The 13407-nt window shown below is 55.4% G+C and overlaps 4 protein-coding genes across 4 annotated transcripts; 2 read left to right on the top strand and 2 right to left on the bottom strand.

Moving 5' to 3' along the window:
- The first annotated feature begins 1276 nt into the window (after positions 1 to 1276).
- BZA05DRAFT_263623 (uncharacterized protein) lies at positions 1277 to 2845 on the top strand. Its single transcript, XM_051480154.1, has 2 exons — positions 1277 to 1439; positions 1493 to 2845. Exons 1-2 carry the CDS (start codon positions 1379 to 1381, stop codon positions 2755 to 2757), a joined length of 1326 nt encoding a protein of 441 aa, XP_051340860.1. The 5' UTR covers positions 1277 to 1378; the 3' UTR covers positions 2758 to 2845.
- BZA05DRAFT_263624 (uncharacterized protein) lies at positions 2846 to 3371 on the top strand. The gene has a single exon (XM_051480155.1). The coding sequence runs from the start codon at positions 2933 to 2935 to the stop codon at positions 3275 to 3277; it is 345 nt and encodes a 114-aa protein (XP_051340859.1). The 5' UTR covers positions 2846 to 2932; the 3' UTR covers positions 3278 to 3371.
- Positions 3372 to 3661: 290 nt separating this feature from the next.
- Positions 3662 to 7499, bottom strand: BZA05DRAFT_467917 (nuclear condensing complex subunit). Its single transcript, XM_051487830.1, has 4 exons — positions 6477 to 7499; positions 5142 to 6423; positions 4820 to 5089; positions 3662 to 4770 (listed from the first exon to the last, which is right to left on the bottom strand). The coding sequence occupies exons 1-4, from the start codon at positions 7418 to 7420 to the stop codon at positions 3973 to 3975; spliced, it is 3294 nt and encodes a 1097-aa protein (XP_051340858.1). The 5' UTR covers positions 7421 to 7499; the 3' UTR covers positions 3662 to 3972.
- A 252-nt stretch (positions 7500 to 7751) lies between these two features.
- BZA05DRAFT_263586 (phosphoribosylaminoimidazole carboxylase) lies at positions 7752 to 10342 on the bottom strand. Its single transcript, XM_051480153.1, has 5 exons — positions 9906 to 10342; positions 9570 to 9803; positions 8983 to 9493; positions 8173 to 8912; positions 7752 to 8112 (listed from the first exon to the last, which is right to left on the bottom strand). Exons 1-5 carry the CDS (start codon positions 9942 to 9944, stop codon positions 7903 to 7905), a joined length of 1734 nt encoding a protein of 577 aa, XP_051340857.1. The 5' UTR covers positions 9945 to 10342; the 3' UTR covers positions 7752 to 7902.
- Positions 10343 to 13407: the final 3065 nt, after the last annotated feature.

Genomic DNA, 13407 nt, shown 5'->3' with positions numbered 1-13407 from the left:
ACCTCAGGGCAGTCAACCGTCCGCCCGGACTACAGTCCACTAGTGGACTGTAGTCCCGTCCCGTCCCGGGCAGGCTTTCCAGAGGACTGATCCATTCCGTCCGGAGGATGAAATGCCCGGATACCCGCCAGGTACCTATAGGCACCTGATAACATTAGCGTACTATGCTGACTACTAGCCTACAGAGCAATGGCCCGGCGGCCACCGGCAACCGAGCAGATGTTTTCGCCGAGCAGAATTTTTCTCGGTGGTGGGTTTACTTGTTGGCGGGAAGAGAACGGGATTTGGCTGGGTTTGCCGGTGGGAGGAAAATGGGTTTGTCGGTACTGGGTTAACTTGTCAGTGGGAGGAGAACGGGATTCGGCCGGGCTTGCGGGATACGGGTAAAATATTTTTTTCTCCGGCCGCTGCCAAGGAATTACTTAGTGTCCGAGTCCTTTCCGGGCCCTGTAGGGTATCCGTCCTCATTTCTCCAGCCCGGAAGACTGTAGTCCTTGATCTTCTCATCCCGACTAATTCCGTCCCGGGCCGGGCAACCTGAAAGACGGACGGGACGGACGGTTGACAACCCTGCTCCTCCACCTGGTCGAAAAAAATCGTCTCTTTCACATAAGCGTTAGAATCACAAGATTCTTCATCAATAAAAACTTTGACGACTTTCATCACGTATTGGGGCTGTACGACGTTGTATTGTGCAGGAGTTGAAAAGTGACATTTCATTTTGTATGGGGCTCCGATACAAAAAGCTACTTCGCAACCATTAACTTTTCCCCCCGTATATGGTATTGCTCCACAACAACAATCCAGAACTCCTTGAGGAGTTTCCATATCGTTTTCGGTGTAGTTATAGAGGTCTCCCGATGGTCTCTGATCTTTTTCGATACGTTGTGGTTATATCGGTGGTTGAAAATGGCCATTTTTGGTGTAAAATGGGCACTGTCCAATCCTTTTCGCCCTAGTACTTCACAACCGAAACTCCATCATCGTCAAGAGGCTCGACCCAAACTCCACAAAGAAACAGAGAAGAGCAATCACCACGCGGCGGGGTGGCGCCCGAATCGCTGGAGCTCCCGCACTCTCTCCAGCTCTCGGCCCAGCTCTCGGCCCGCTCCTGAGTTCGGCCGATGTCCGTCCAGTCATATGTCTGCATACCAACCCAGGCGGAGAAGATGATCAGTTTATGCACTCGAATTGTTCGCCCATCTATGCACAAGTTGCGGGAGGAGGCGTCACATCCTATCGTAACACTGCATGAGGCTGCGTTACCCCATTTCCAACTCCCACGATCAACCATCTCTCTCTCTCTCTCTCTCTCACACACACACAAACACACAAACCCTCTCACTTATCGTATAACCCCCTCCAAAGCCGCTTATCGATGTGTTATCCGGCCAATAGTTCGATACCCGATATCTCGGGAACCCGACAGCAGATCCTGGGTGAGTGTAACCGCCCGACTCTCGCGAAACCAGGTCTGACTCAAGCCCGACAGCAAACTGCAAGATCCTCTATCCAGACAAGGAGGTCGTTATTGCGATTCGACGCGAGACGGACAGTTCAGAGGCGATGGCATTCGTCATGGATGCAGCGAATCCGGCATCCATGTATTGGGAAGATTTTCTGGTCTCGGTCACGATATCGTCGAAGTATGCGATCGAACATCTCCTAGCGTTGATGCACCAGACCGAAGCCCTGCTCGAAGATAAGTCCCGCCAGGATCTCTGTATTGCAATCGGGATCGATCAGGAGGTCACCAGCGAATACGACAGGCTCATGGGGCTCGATGAGGAGTTCGAGGGCGAATACCCGCGGTACACGGAGGTGATCGAAGACGACGAGGTGGAGGACGAAGTGTATGCGCAGCTAAGGAAGCGCGCAGTAGCAAAGATGCTGAAGAAGAAATCAGAGCACAGAAAGCAGATCCAAGAAGAGGCGAAGGAACTTATTCAGAGGAAGGAAGACGAGTATGCAAATTATCAACCAACCGAGACGACATCCGACGATAATACCGCTCACTCCGACCAGAGTTCCCCACCGGCGAATTCGGACGAAGGGACTTATGGCGAGGATGAGGCGGTGACACTTGCAGCGGCTACGGAATCGGAGAACATTACGGGCCCGCTGCAGCATCCCCCAGACAACGGATCGACTTCCGAGCAGCAACAGCTTACCACCCCCGAAGAGTTGCTGGTCTCTGCAGCCATAGGGCCTTACGCTGCAAAGCTCCTAAGAGGGATTGAGGTGATCAAGAAGCTGAGGGCTGAAAATTCAGAATGCAGTGCCGAACGCAGCACGCTCATGGCCGAGGTCGAGTCGCTGAAACGGGATGCGACAGAACAGCATACCCAGCACCAAGCCGTCGAGGCCGAGCTCAGCGAATTGAAAGCTGCACTGCGAGAGCGCGATAATGGGGCCGAACAGGAGCGGGAACTGGAGTGCGAATCTTGGGCCAGAGCAGTGTCTCAGCTGCAAACGAGGAATGATCGCCTCACGGAGGCATTAAGCAGTGCCAACACACGGGCGTCGGTTGCGCGGGTTCGCCAGACGCAACTCGAAACCGAGTTGATATCGTGGCAACGTTATTTCGAAACACGTTCTCTCCGATTTGACATCTCGGAGCCCGAGCGAGCGCAGTGTGCTTCTGCTGTTGATACCATCCAAAAAGTGCTGTGGCCCAAGATCGAGGCTTTTCAGAGTTCCGCGAGCTCCTTCACCGACGGAGCACATACACCCTCGACTGTGACGGATTGGTTGTAAACAGGTGTGTCGGTCGCTCGCTGCATCCTTCGTCTTCCCGTCCTGAGCTAACGAATCTTGTGGCTGTGATCCGAAAGCGTACAGAAGTTCGCTATTCTGCCTCAAACTTCCACACCTACCGCTTGACAGTTCACACTCCTAGGCGCCACTGCCAACCATCTTCTCGAGCTCTGAAATGCTAGCAACGGAGAAGGCCTGTCTTTTTCTATTTCTTACAGTGCTCCTTCACTCTTTGATGTTTCAAATTTCAATGCTTCTATGGATTCGTCGCTGGCTATGCGTGCCCATGTGTTTTATTTTATCAATGACTTGTTTTGTTACTAGCGATCCAAACGTGTGGGTGAGGCCCACGCTGCAACATGATTGCGACTTTTGCTCTTCAATTCCACATGACACGCATAAATCATGCGTGATGCCCGTTCACAAAAAGTCAAGCTGCCCGCTCTTTGAAAATCCATACCTAGGCGTCCGAGACACTATGCACCTACGGAGACCACCCCATACCCTCACACCCGAGTGATCCATTGCATCAGACTTCTACATTCTACGCTTCCTAGTAGTGAGGAAACTCTCGATTACGGTGACTCCGTGTGTTGGCCGAGTACGGTACATCGGCGACGACGGTATCTATCGAACTTGCACATAGAAGGGGCCTCCGAGACGGATCTGTTCACTGTTGGGTCAAATCTGTATTTTCGTACATACCAGTTAGGTACCTATCTCGACATCGATGTGTTGAATGTTCTCCAACATGCTGGAAACTAAATACCTACGTAATGCATCATAGATGCCATATAGTTCCCCTATTGGCGTCACGGCGTGTGGCAGCCACCATCGGCGTATGTATGTGCTAACCACAGCTAGAGAACTACTGCGATCACTCTTGAATCGACATCACTTGGAACGTCACTTGGAAAGTCAATTGAATCTACAGAAACAATTCCTATCTCATTCATTGCCCACCATCTCCAGGTGGCTGATAGGTACTCATGTACCAGGTTATCCGATATGTCACATCACTCTCGGAAGTTAGAAATCACTTCATCCAAACATCAAAGGGGTGATCTCATTCCGACCAACTCAATTCGTATTCGAAAATCAAACATTGCCCAAGAAGAAAGCCCCCAACCACAACCACAACCATCATCGTAAACCAGACAGACAGACAGATCAGATCACCACTCCATTCATTCTCACGGATATCGTACGCACGCATCACTCGTCGTCGCCCTCATCCTCCGTAACGGCCGGTGTAGCCTCCCTCTCCTCCTGCTCCTCTTCGTCCTCGTCCGCCGTCCGCACGCCCTCGTCGGCGATAGGTAACTCTTCATCCTCCTCGCCGCCCCTAACGGGCTCGGGAACGATCGTCATATCCACCTCCTGCTCCTCGTCCTCCTCCTCCTCCTCGTGCCCATCATCGCCACGCCCATGAATGACCGTCTGATCCGGGTCTCCGCCCTCTTCCTCCAGCAGCTCCGCCAGCAACTTACCCACGGAAGACTCCACCTTCGCGAGCGCGTTCCTAGCCGCAGCCTCAGCGACCACCTTCCCATCGATAGCCTCCGTGACGCGTTCATAGACGTCCTTCAGGAGCTCCTTCCCGGCCTCTTTAGGGATGTGACACTTGGCGATGAGGGCGAGGACGAGGAGTTTGCGCTCCTCCTTCGGACAGGCCTGCGAGCAGATGCGCTCCAGAGCGTCGCAGGCGACGATGGCGTGCTGCGTGTACTCGCGCTCCTTGACGGCGGGCGACGCCTTGCGCGGGTCCGTCCAGTCGATGAAGTGCGCGCCGATCAGCGTCGGCGACACCATGTCCTGGTCTTCGCCGTCGTCGAGCGTCGCGCGCAGCGTGAGCAGGTGGTGGAACTCCGCTACGGTTATCCGCGCCATCATCAGCGCGTTGCTGCTCGCCGAGTGGCAGAATACCGGCAGGAAGTAGGAGAGCGTTTGCCGGAGGGACTGGTTGCCGACTGTGGCCGGGTCGAAGTACGAGGTTACCAGGACTTTGAGGAGCTGTGATCACTGTCAGTAGCTGTCGGACCACGGGGAGAGGGGAGCGTACTTCTTCTTCTCGGATGACTTGCGCAAGCATCAGTTTGCAGATGACTTCGACAGCGGTGGCCTGTACTTCCTCGTACTCGTCCATCTTCGTGGCTTTAGCTAACATCTTATATAACTGCCGTTGCTCCACACTACAATTCTCGCTGGTGAGGAGTGCAGCCCCGTGCGTGAGGAGAATGTCCGAGATGATGTGAAGAGCTTCGATCTGCAGCTTTTCGTGCCCTTTGTTGAAGCAATGTGCGAAGAGCGTCAGGTTCTCTTCTGCCAATGTCTATCCACAGGAATTAGTCCAGCTCTTTGAGAAGCTAAGGAAATGTAAACACCTTATCAAGAAGACAGCTGAGTCCCAAGCACCTGAGACCGCCCTCTCTGACCGGCGCCTCATGCGAGCGCACAGCCGGAACGACCAGTCCGTTAAGCATAGTGACGAGATGAGTATTACTCTTCAGGCCGCCGATGACATTCTCCAGCATGCACTGCGCGATGTGTAGACACTTCAAGTTGACGGTGAGCTCCTTCATCGTTTTGGCCAGCTCCGCCTCGTCGTCTTCTCCTGCGTCCTCATCTACATCCATCATCTCCACCTCATCCACATTGTCGTCGTCCTCGGACCGCTCGAGCTTCCGCTTCTTTGACTTTTGTGCGGGTGCTGCGGGTGCGGGTGCCGGACGAGATGCGCCAGGGCGAGAAGTCATAGAGTCCTCGATTGCGACTGCGCCGTCGGGGTCGCTGTGCGCCGAGTGGAAGCTCTGCGCTCCGTCCTCGTCGTCCTCATCCTCGGCGATGATATCGTGCACCGAGGCGATGACTTCGAGGATGAGCAAGCAGAAGTCGCTCTCTCCGGTCGACAGCTTCCGGATTCCCTTGACGATCAACTTCGTCACCGGCTCCGACAGCTCAATGATCCCTAGACATTCCCGGAGAAGCGCAAACATCCGTCTGCGGCCAATTTCGTCTCCGTAGTCCATAGTCATGGCGATGAGCAGCAGCTGCTGAACGATGAACTCTAGATCCGACGCCTCATTGTCCTCGTTCTTGAGCGCCATGACCAGTTTGTTGATGTACTTCTGCATGTACGTCGCCAACTTCGTGACTTCGGGCATGCGTGAATCCACATCGAGACTTTTAGCCTCCTGCGGCGACGTAGTGCGGCAGTAATCGTTGAAGCTGCGAGCCAGAAAACTTCCCTCGACCGTAAGGTTATCCCAGAAGCTATCGTCGAACGTAAGGTCTGCCAGGACATCTTTCCGGTTCTCCCAGAAGCCGCGGAGCGCCATGTACTTTGGACCGCCCTCGATGCTCTCGTTGGCCACGTCGAGCCGCTCGAGGACCTCCAGGAGATCGCCGCCAGCATCGTCAACCCAGCGGAAGTTGAACATGTGCTTTGCCACCTTCCGCACCGATTCGTCGCGGTCGTTCAGACCCCATCGCAGCAGTTTCTCACGCATGCCGATCGAGAGGTGGCGGAAGTCGCCCAGCGACGGGAGGAGACGGTTGAACACCGCGCGCCGCGTTGCCGGATCAACGTCGCGGGACCGTTCGAGGAGGTAAGGCATCGAGCTAGGCGTCGGCGAGAGGTTGTAGAGGATAGTTCGACGGACATCTCTGTATTCGCATGTCAGAAACCGTAAAACAAGACTGGACCGTGGCACACATACGCGCTGGGATCGTTCTGCATAATCTCGATGAGAAGCTCGACAGTGCCCGACTGCTCCTCATCCTCATCCTCATCATATTCATTATCACTCTCAGAGGTGACGCCCATCTCGAGCAGCCGCGTCAACCCAATCACAGCCTGTACTCTCACAATGGCCTCCTTGTCGTGAAGACGCTGGGTAAGTCCCGCATGGACTTGCTTAAAGATCCTGCGCGATACCTTGTTGTAGTCGGTGGGAAAGTTCGCGAGCGAGTTCGAAAGCACCAGCGCGAGGAACTGGGCCGTACGGTACCGCACTCCGCGCTCTTTCGACCCAAGAAATGTGACGATATGGTTCAGTACGCGGAGCACCACCCGCGTCGCCGACGTCTCTTCGAACGGTTTTGGCTCCTCCTCCATCTCCTCCTCCTGCTCCACCACCTCCTCGGGGGCGTCCATCTCCACATCACCATCGCCATCCACATCTTTCAGCGCTTTCACCTTCCCCTTCCCCCCCACCCCCTTCCCTTCCTTCCCTCCCTTCCCCTCCCCTTTCTTCTTCTCCCCGCCCCCCATCAAATTCGCCACAAACAGATCCGCCAGCCTCAAACACCTATCCCCAACCACCTCACTCTTCTTAACCACCAAGACTCTATTCAAAAACCTACAAAAGTCGCGCGCAAACATCTTCTCTCCCGCGCGATCGCGACAGCCGATCGTGCTGCCGACCGTGCCCGTGCCGGTGAGACACTGGTCAAGGCAACTGCGGAGGTTCACCACCAGCTTCCGGTGGCCGGCTGTTGTACGTTGTGCCTGCGAGAAGATCGTCGCGATCGTGCGCTGCAGGGGCGTGTATGCCTCGGCAGCTGGGGCGGCGGGGGTGTCGGGGGTGGTGGTAGGAGGGGCGGAGGGCTCGCGTGAGGCTCGCGCGGGAGGGCGGCGGCCTCGTGGGGCGCGCGGCGGCATTGTGGTAGCTGGTGGATGTGGTGAGTGTAGCGGGTGTTGTGGTCGTGGTGGTGGGGAAGACGCGCGCGGACGAACGAACAATGAACGGCCGGCGGACGGCAGGTACAAGGTTGTGTTGGTTAAAGTTGTACCACACCTGCGGCATTAGTAACACATGCGCTCGCTTGAGAGAGAGCTTGAGTGTAAGTAACGTGCACGAACAACGATTAGAATTCCGGCAGGAGACTAGGTTTGGTATCCGAGAAAAGCATAAATTCTGGATGGAGGAACGTGCTAAAGCTAATGACGCGAATCGCGGTGGCATTATGAGAAACGAGTGATATCTCAAAAACACTGGGCGAAGTGCGGTGTGTATTGTACAACCACCTACAAGCGTACAAGTCCACCGTTTCTCTAAGCAGCATTCACACAATTTACGAACATCTAGGTAGATACAAAGTACACGCCAAACTTTTACCGCACCGGAGCCCTCCCAAGAGAAACTACTTCTTGACGACGTAGTCCTCCCAACCTCCGGTCTCGAGCTTGTCGATCTTGACATTAACCTCAGCCTCCATGTCCTCAACGTACTTCTGCAGCTTCGTCCGCAGCTCACGTCCCAGCTCGCTGTTCTCCGCCGAGATGATCCGCAGCGCCAACAGTGCGGCGTTGGTGGAGTTATTGATGGCAACGGTGGCGACGGGGACGCCTCGCTGTGGATTGGGTTAGTGGTTGCAGCTCAGGAAATCGTAGGTGTCAAGGGAAGGACTTACCGGCATCTGGACGATGCTGTGCAGACTGTCGACACCATCCAGCACGCTTCCCTTCACGGGGACACCGATGACCGGGAGCGTGCACATAGCGGCGACCATACCGGGCAGATGCGCGGCGCCTCCAGCACCCGCAATGATCGCCTTGAGGCCTCGTGCGCGCGCCTCCTTCGCGAACGTGCACATCCTGTCCGGGGTTCTGTGGGCGGAGACGATAGTTACGTCGAAGTCGACGCCGAACATCTTCAAGATCTCGGCGCCAGCCTTCATGACGGGCAGGTCGGAGTCGGAGCCCATGATGATAGCGACGACGGGGTTCCTGGGGGCGGGACCGGCGGCGGCAGCTTCCTGCGGGATCGCAACGCCGACGGACCGGCCCTGCTTCTCGTCGTCGAACATCTTGACCAGCGGCGCGATCTGGTACTCGGCCTCGCTCATGCTGCCAGCGATCACGGTGACGTGCCCCATCTTGCGCCCGACCTTGGCTTCCGTCTTGCCGTACAGGTGGATCGTTGCGCCTTTGGTGTCCAGTGCGGCGCGCGCGATGTCGAATGTGCTGGGGCCGAGGAGGTTCAGCATTATCGCGTGCGTGCTGGGCGTGGAAAGCGCGGTGGAGTGTGCTCGCAGCGGGAGCCCGGTGATGGCCCGGATGTGCGCTTCGTATTGCGAGGTCGCGCACGCTTCGATGGTGTAGTGCCCCGAGTTGTGGGGGCGAGGAGCGAGCTCGTTGATGAGCAGCGAGCCTGTATTCAGATCAGTCGCTGTGACCACCGCAAAGAAACGGCGCACGGTTGGGATGGCATGGCAACTCACCGTCCGCGAGAAGGAACATCTCGACACCAAACACACCAGCACCCCAGAAGCTTCCCACCGCCTTCTCCGCCAGCCTCCTCGCCTTCTCCCTGGTGCCGGCGCCAACATTCGCAGGTGCGTACACGAGCTTGCAGATGTTGTCTTCATGGACCGTCTCGACCGTCGGGTAGCTGATGCACTCTCCGGTCTTAGTCCTCACGACCATCACGGCCAACTCCTTCGTGAACGCCGCCCACTTCTCAGCGTATAGCGGGCGGTCCTTGAGCGCCTCGAGCGCACCCGGGATCGCATCGGCGTTCTTGACCACGTAGTTTCCACGGCCGTCGTAAGCCAGCGTGCGGGACTTGAGCATGAACGGGTACCCCAGAGTGGCTCCAATTTCCACGAGCCCTTCCGGTGTGGCGGCAGTGACGGGAAGGGACTCGGCGGTGTTAACCCCCGCCTCGATCAGATGCGCCTTCTGGAGGTATTTATCCTGGATGACTCTAACAGTTTTCCAAGACGGTTGTAGCTATCACACACACGCACTCACTATCAGCCTCCCTGGTCCCCGCCTTTCCCCCTCCCCATGAGGACTTCATTCTTACCTCAACAGTCCCAGCGGCATCCAGCTCCTCGAGCACCTTGGTATCGATATGTTCGATCTCGTAAGTGAGGACGTCGCAGCGCGCGGCGATCTCGCGGATCGAGTCGGCGGACGCGAACGAGCCGTCGACGTGCGCATGCAGCGCGTTGATCTGTTTCGCGGGCGAGCCCGGCGCATCGAGGATGAGTGTTTTGACATTGAGACGGTGCGCCGCCTCCACCAGCATTCGCCCGAGCTGTGTGGTGAGGTCGAGATCAGCTTACAGTAACGAAACGAACATGGCCCCCCGACAAAAAAAAATGTTTCGCGCTCGCTGTAAGTCACAGTGTCATCGTACCTGACCGCCTCCCAGAATTCCAATCGTACGGTTGTCCATTTGATTGAGTGAGTGATACGGTACGATACGCTCGGACGTTTTCCTCAATTTTTAGATTGAGGGGGGAGAGTGAATGACGTGACGTTGCGTTGCGTGCGTGCGGATTAAGGTGGGGAGATGGTCCGGATTTGGCGGGGGGTCACGAACGACGACGACGACCGACTCTAAATTTACGATTCCGATGGATGACCGATGCGGATGGAGGGGTTTGTTTCACACCCCACTACGGCGCGATAAGGATTTTTCTCCGCCGTGGCACAAGCTTATCGTTATCTTTATCAGATGGGACAAGATGGATGCCAAGTGATATGATACCATCAGCCAAATCTAAGATAACCGATAACCTTAATTTGGGCTGGCTGGCTGGCCTGGCCGGCCGGACTGGATGTCTTTCCGAGCGAGCTGAGGCGGTTGGGACTTGGGAACTTAGGATACATGCCATCCATAGGTTAGGTTTCTTCCCTCCGGACCATGCCATGCTGCCATGCTGCAAATACACACGATGGATGGATGCGGCGGATGGATGGATGGATGGTCAAGTCATGTAGGCTTACATGGTACTCTACTGCAGCCTGGCCGGCACTCGGAAGCCAAAAAACGGACCGTCTGTGGAGTATGAGATGCGCGCGCGATATCTCCTCGACGGCCAATAATGCCCACTGCCCACGGCCGGTCGGAATATCGCCTACACGGTAGAGTGGATACTCTACTCTACTTGTCTCATCTGCCGCCAGTGGCCAATCCGTCATCAGTTGAGACCGAATATATGGGAGCAGATATCGATATCATCTCCACTCTACTACAGTATACTCTAACGGCGGTGTACAGTGGGTACATAGATTGTGTGTGCGTGTGAAGAGTAGAAGAGAGGGACATATGCAAGTGAGCCCTCAGCCAGCAGTAGTTGCGCTAATTCATTACGAGGCTGACTGTAGGTATACCTCCTACTGGTGGCGATGGACGGATGCCGAAGGCAAGAATCCGCAATTCACTACTACCTAGTATTATCGTGGACTCCATTCTCTCTCTCCTCCATCATACACCATGCATTTGCCAGCCATGCCATGTCATGCCGAGCACGCGTGTTCCGGAAGGAGAAATATGTAACTCATGTATGCACTCTACATAGAGCGACCATATCATAGGTAGCGGATCGGGGGGCGGGGGGGCGGGGGGTGGGGGTGGGTCGTTCGTCCCGACTCCCAGCCAGCCAGGGCCCGCCGTCGAACTACCTACTTCACAGTGCACTCTAAACGCGGAGGAGGAAGGGAGGGAGGCAAAACGCTCGTCGCGTCTCGTCAGATCCGGGGGCGTATGTTGGTCCAACGTCATCTTCTCTAGACCTTCTCGCTCGGATTTTTTTTCTGAGACTTTCGCCCTTCGTTTCCGGAAGGCCATCGCCACGTTCCGCAACATACCGAAACGCGTGTGTCCTGGGTGAGTGCGTGACGCCCGGGAGAATCGATGGGTGCCAGAAGAAAGAGGGTTTATTCCACTCGTGGCCGAGCGGGGGCGGCGACACAGAGGAGGGGGGGACATCCATCCAGGGCCATCGACTACCACGGGCTGGGCACGGGCTGGGGTTGGTGGGTGGTGGATGGTGGTTACTTGGTTAGCAGGAGTTAGAGTAGAGTAGGGTGGAGCAGAGCAGTTAGAGTAGAGTACATAGAGCATGCATCTATGGAGACTATGGAGAGCAGAGGAGTCCTAAGGTGGGTGCTAGTGGTGGTCGAGGTGGAGGGGAGGTGGTGGTGGGTGTGCGGGGTCGACGAACCAGCGAGCGACGAGCGACGAGCGAACGGAGAAACGAGCGAACGGGGGGACGGGGGGAGAACTGAGGAGTTGTCGCTGGCATGGCCGGTCTGGCTGGCTGGCTGGCTGGCTGGCTGGCCGGCCTGCTACATACCGTCCTAAGTTACCCCACAGTTTGTTTTTCGCTCGTCAATCAAAAACGAACGAGCGAGCGAACGACCAGCCCCGCTGCCGCGCAACCACACCAGAACCAGAACCAGAGCAAGCAGAGCAGAGCAGAGAGCGCCCGCTTCCGATCCCATGACAAAACACAACGTTTATCAATTCCGTGCGTAACCTGCTTCAAGTCTAGCAGCCCCAGCAGTTACCGTACTATCTGCTATCTCCCTCAAAAACTCAGCCCAGCTCTTCTGGCGGCATCGAAAAGAATTTTTTCCGCTTTTCTGTGAGTGCTCACACTTCCTTCATTGCATGTAAGGTAAGGTAAGGTAAAGTGAGAAGATGTAGCTATGTGCTGGCGACGAGATGAGGGAAGGCAAGGCAATCAATCGAGAGAGGTGAGGTGTGAGGTGTGAGGGGGGAACGAAACAACTCACGCTCCTCACGGGCTGCCGGCCACTAAGAACCGTCGCGATTAGGGATGATGAGGCGATTGACGATATTGATACTGTTCGATGGAGTCGGAGAAGAGGAGAGGAGAGATTCGAGTCGAAGTTTGCAGAATCGAATGCCCGCCCGCGCGCTTCCTTCCTTCTCGTGCCTCCTTCATGCGGTCCCATCGCAGTTTCTTCTTTTTTTCCCTCCTTCCTTTTTTTTCTCTTTCTTTTTTTTTCTTTTCTTTTTCTTCCTCTGCTTTCTTCTTCTTGTGATACATACCGTGCTCGAAGTACTATTCGTGTTCCAGCATCATCATCATCTTCATCGCAGCTCGAGACTCTTTGTCTAATGAAACATGATGTCATCATCGCTTGGCTGAAGCATCTTGCAGAGGTGTGAAGGTGTAGGTAAAGGTAGGAGGTAGCTGTAAGTTGCGATGTGCTCCAGGTGTGCCACTCCCGTAACTGTCGCTCCGTGGGTGAGTACTACCTGTAGTAATAGTAGCTCATCCAGCTATGCCGCGAACTACGCCACCGTCACCAGCCACAAAACTGTCGGCAGCATTATTGGATCAGCTACCATACTCCAGGTAGTAGTTACGTGCTTGGGGTGGGAAGCAAGAGCAGTTGGACGGAGGCTCAAGCGATGTGCTCGCGGGACCGCTGCAGGCCATCGCGGACGGACAAAGGAAAGACGGGCGGAATGATGATGGTTTAATTTCTTCTTTCGGGGCTGCTTTAGCTTCAGAGTATGATACGGTACCGGTAACATGGCCTGCCTGCGATGGATGGATGGAACGAAGCCGTTTCGATACCGGTACATAGAAGTCTTATTTTGTTTTGCTGATTCTACTGCGTGCGTGCGATGCTTTTTTTCTTTTCTTTTCTTTTCTTTGCTTTGCGCGAACCTGGAATCGGGATTGTCGCCTACCACACACCATCGCATGGCCACCACCAACATCATCACCACTACCATCAACCCCACCACCACCACCACCAACATCAACACCACCACAAATACAAACACCAACATCAACACCACACCACACACCGGTCATCCACTCAATAGTACCACTGCCCATCGGCATCACCGCCTTGGATACTGCCATCGCCAT

This window comes from Tricharina praecox (assembly GCF_024521635.1).
Source record: "Tricharina praecox strain CBS 144465 chromosome Unknown BZA05scaffold_8, whole genome shotgun sequence".
NCBI lineage: Eukaryota > Fungi > Ascomycota > Pezizomycetes > Pezizales > Pyronemataceae > Tricharina > Tricharina praecox.
This window is presented reverse-complemented; position numbering and strand designations above follow the sequence as displayed.

Excerpts from the sequence above, each read along its gene's own strand:
- BZA05DRAFT_263624 (XM_051480155.1), top strand. The coding sequence starts at position 2,933 with ATGCTAGCAACGGAGAAGGCCTGTCTTTTTCTATTTCTTACAGTGCTC.
- BZA05DRAFT_467917 (XM_051487830.1), bottom strand. The coding sequence starts at position 7,420 with ATGCCGCCGCGCGCCCCACGAGGCCGCCGCCCTCCCGCGCGAGCCTCA. Across the intron at positions 6,424-6,476 it reads ATGCAGAACGATCCCAGCGC|AGATGTCCGTCGAACTATCC; the intron begins GTATGTGTGCCA and ends ATGCGAATACAG. Across the intron at positions 4,771-4,819 it reads AAGTCATCCGAGAAGAAGAA|CTCCTCAAAGTCCTGGTAAC; the intron begins GTACGCTCCCCT and ends CAGTGATCACAG.
- BZA05DRAFT_263586 (XM_051480153.1), bottom strand. The coding sequence starts at position 9,944 with ATGGACAACCGTACGATTGGAATTCTGGGAGGCGGTCAG. Across the intron at positions 9,494-9,569 it reads ATGCCGCTGGGACTGTTGAG|CTACAACCGTCTTGGAAAAC; the intron begins GTAAGAATGAAG and ends TGTGTGTGATAG. Across the intron at positions 8,913-8,982 it reads GATGTTCCTTCTCGCGGACG|GCTCGCTGCTCATCAACGAG; the intron begins GTGAGTTGCCAT and ends ATCTGAATACAG.
- BZA05DRAFT_263623 (XM_051480154.1), top strand. The coding sequence starts at position 1,379 with ATGTGTTATCCGGCCAATAGTTCGATACCCGATATCTCGGGAACCCGA. Across the intron at positions 1,440-1,492 it reads AACCCGACAGCAGATCCTGG|CAAACTGCAAGATCCTCTAT; the intron begins GTGAGTGTAACC and ends CAAGCCCGACAG.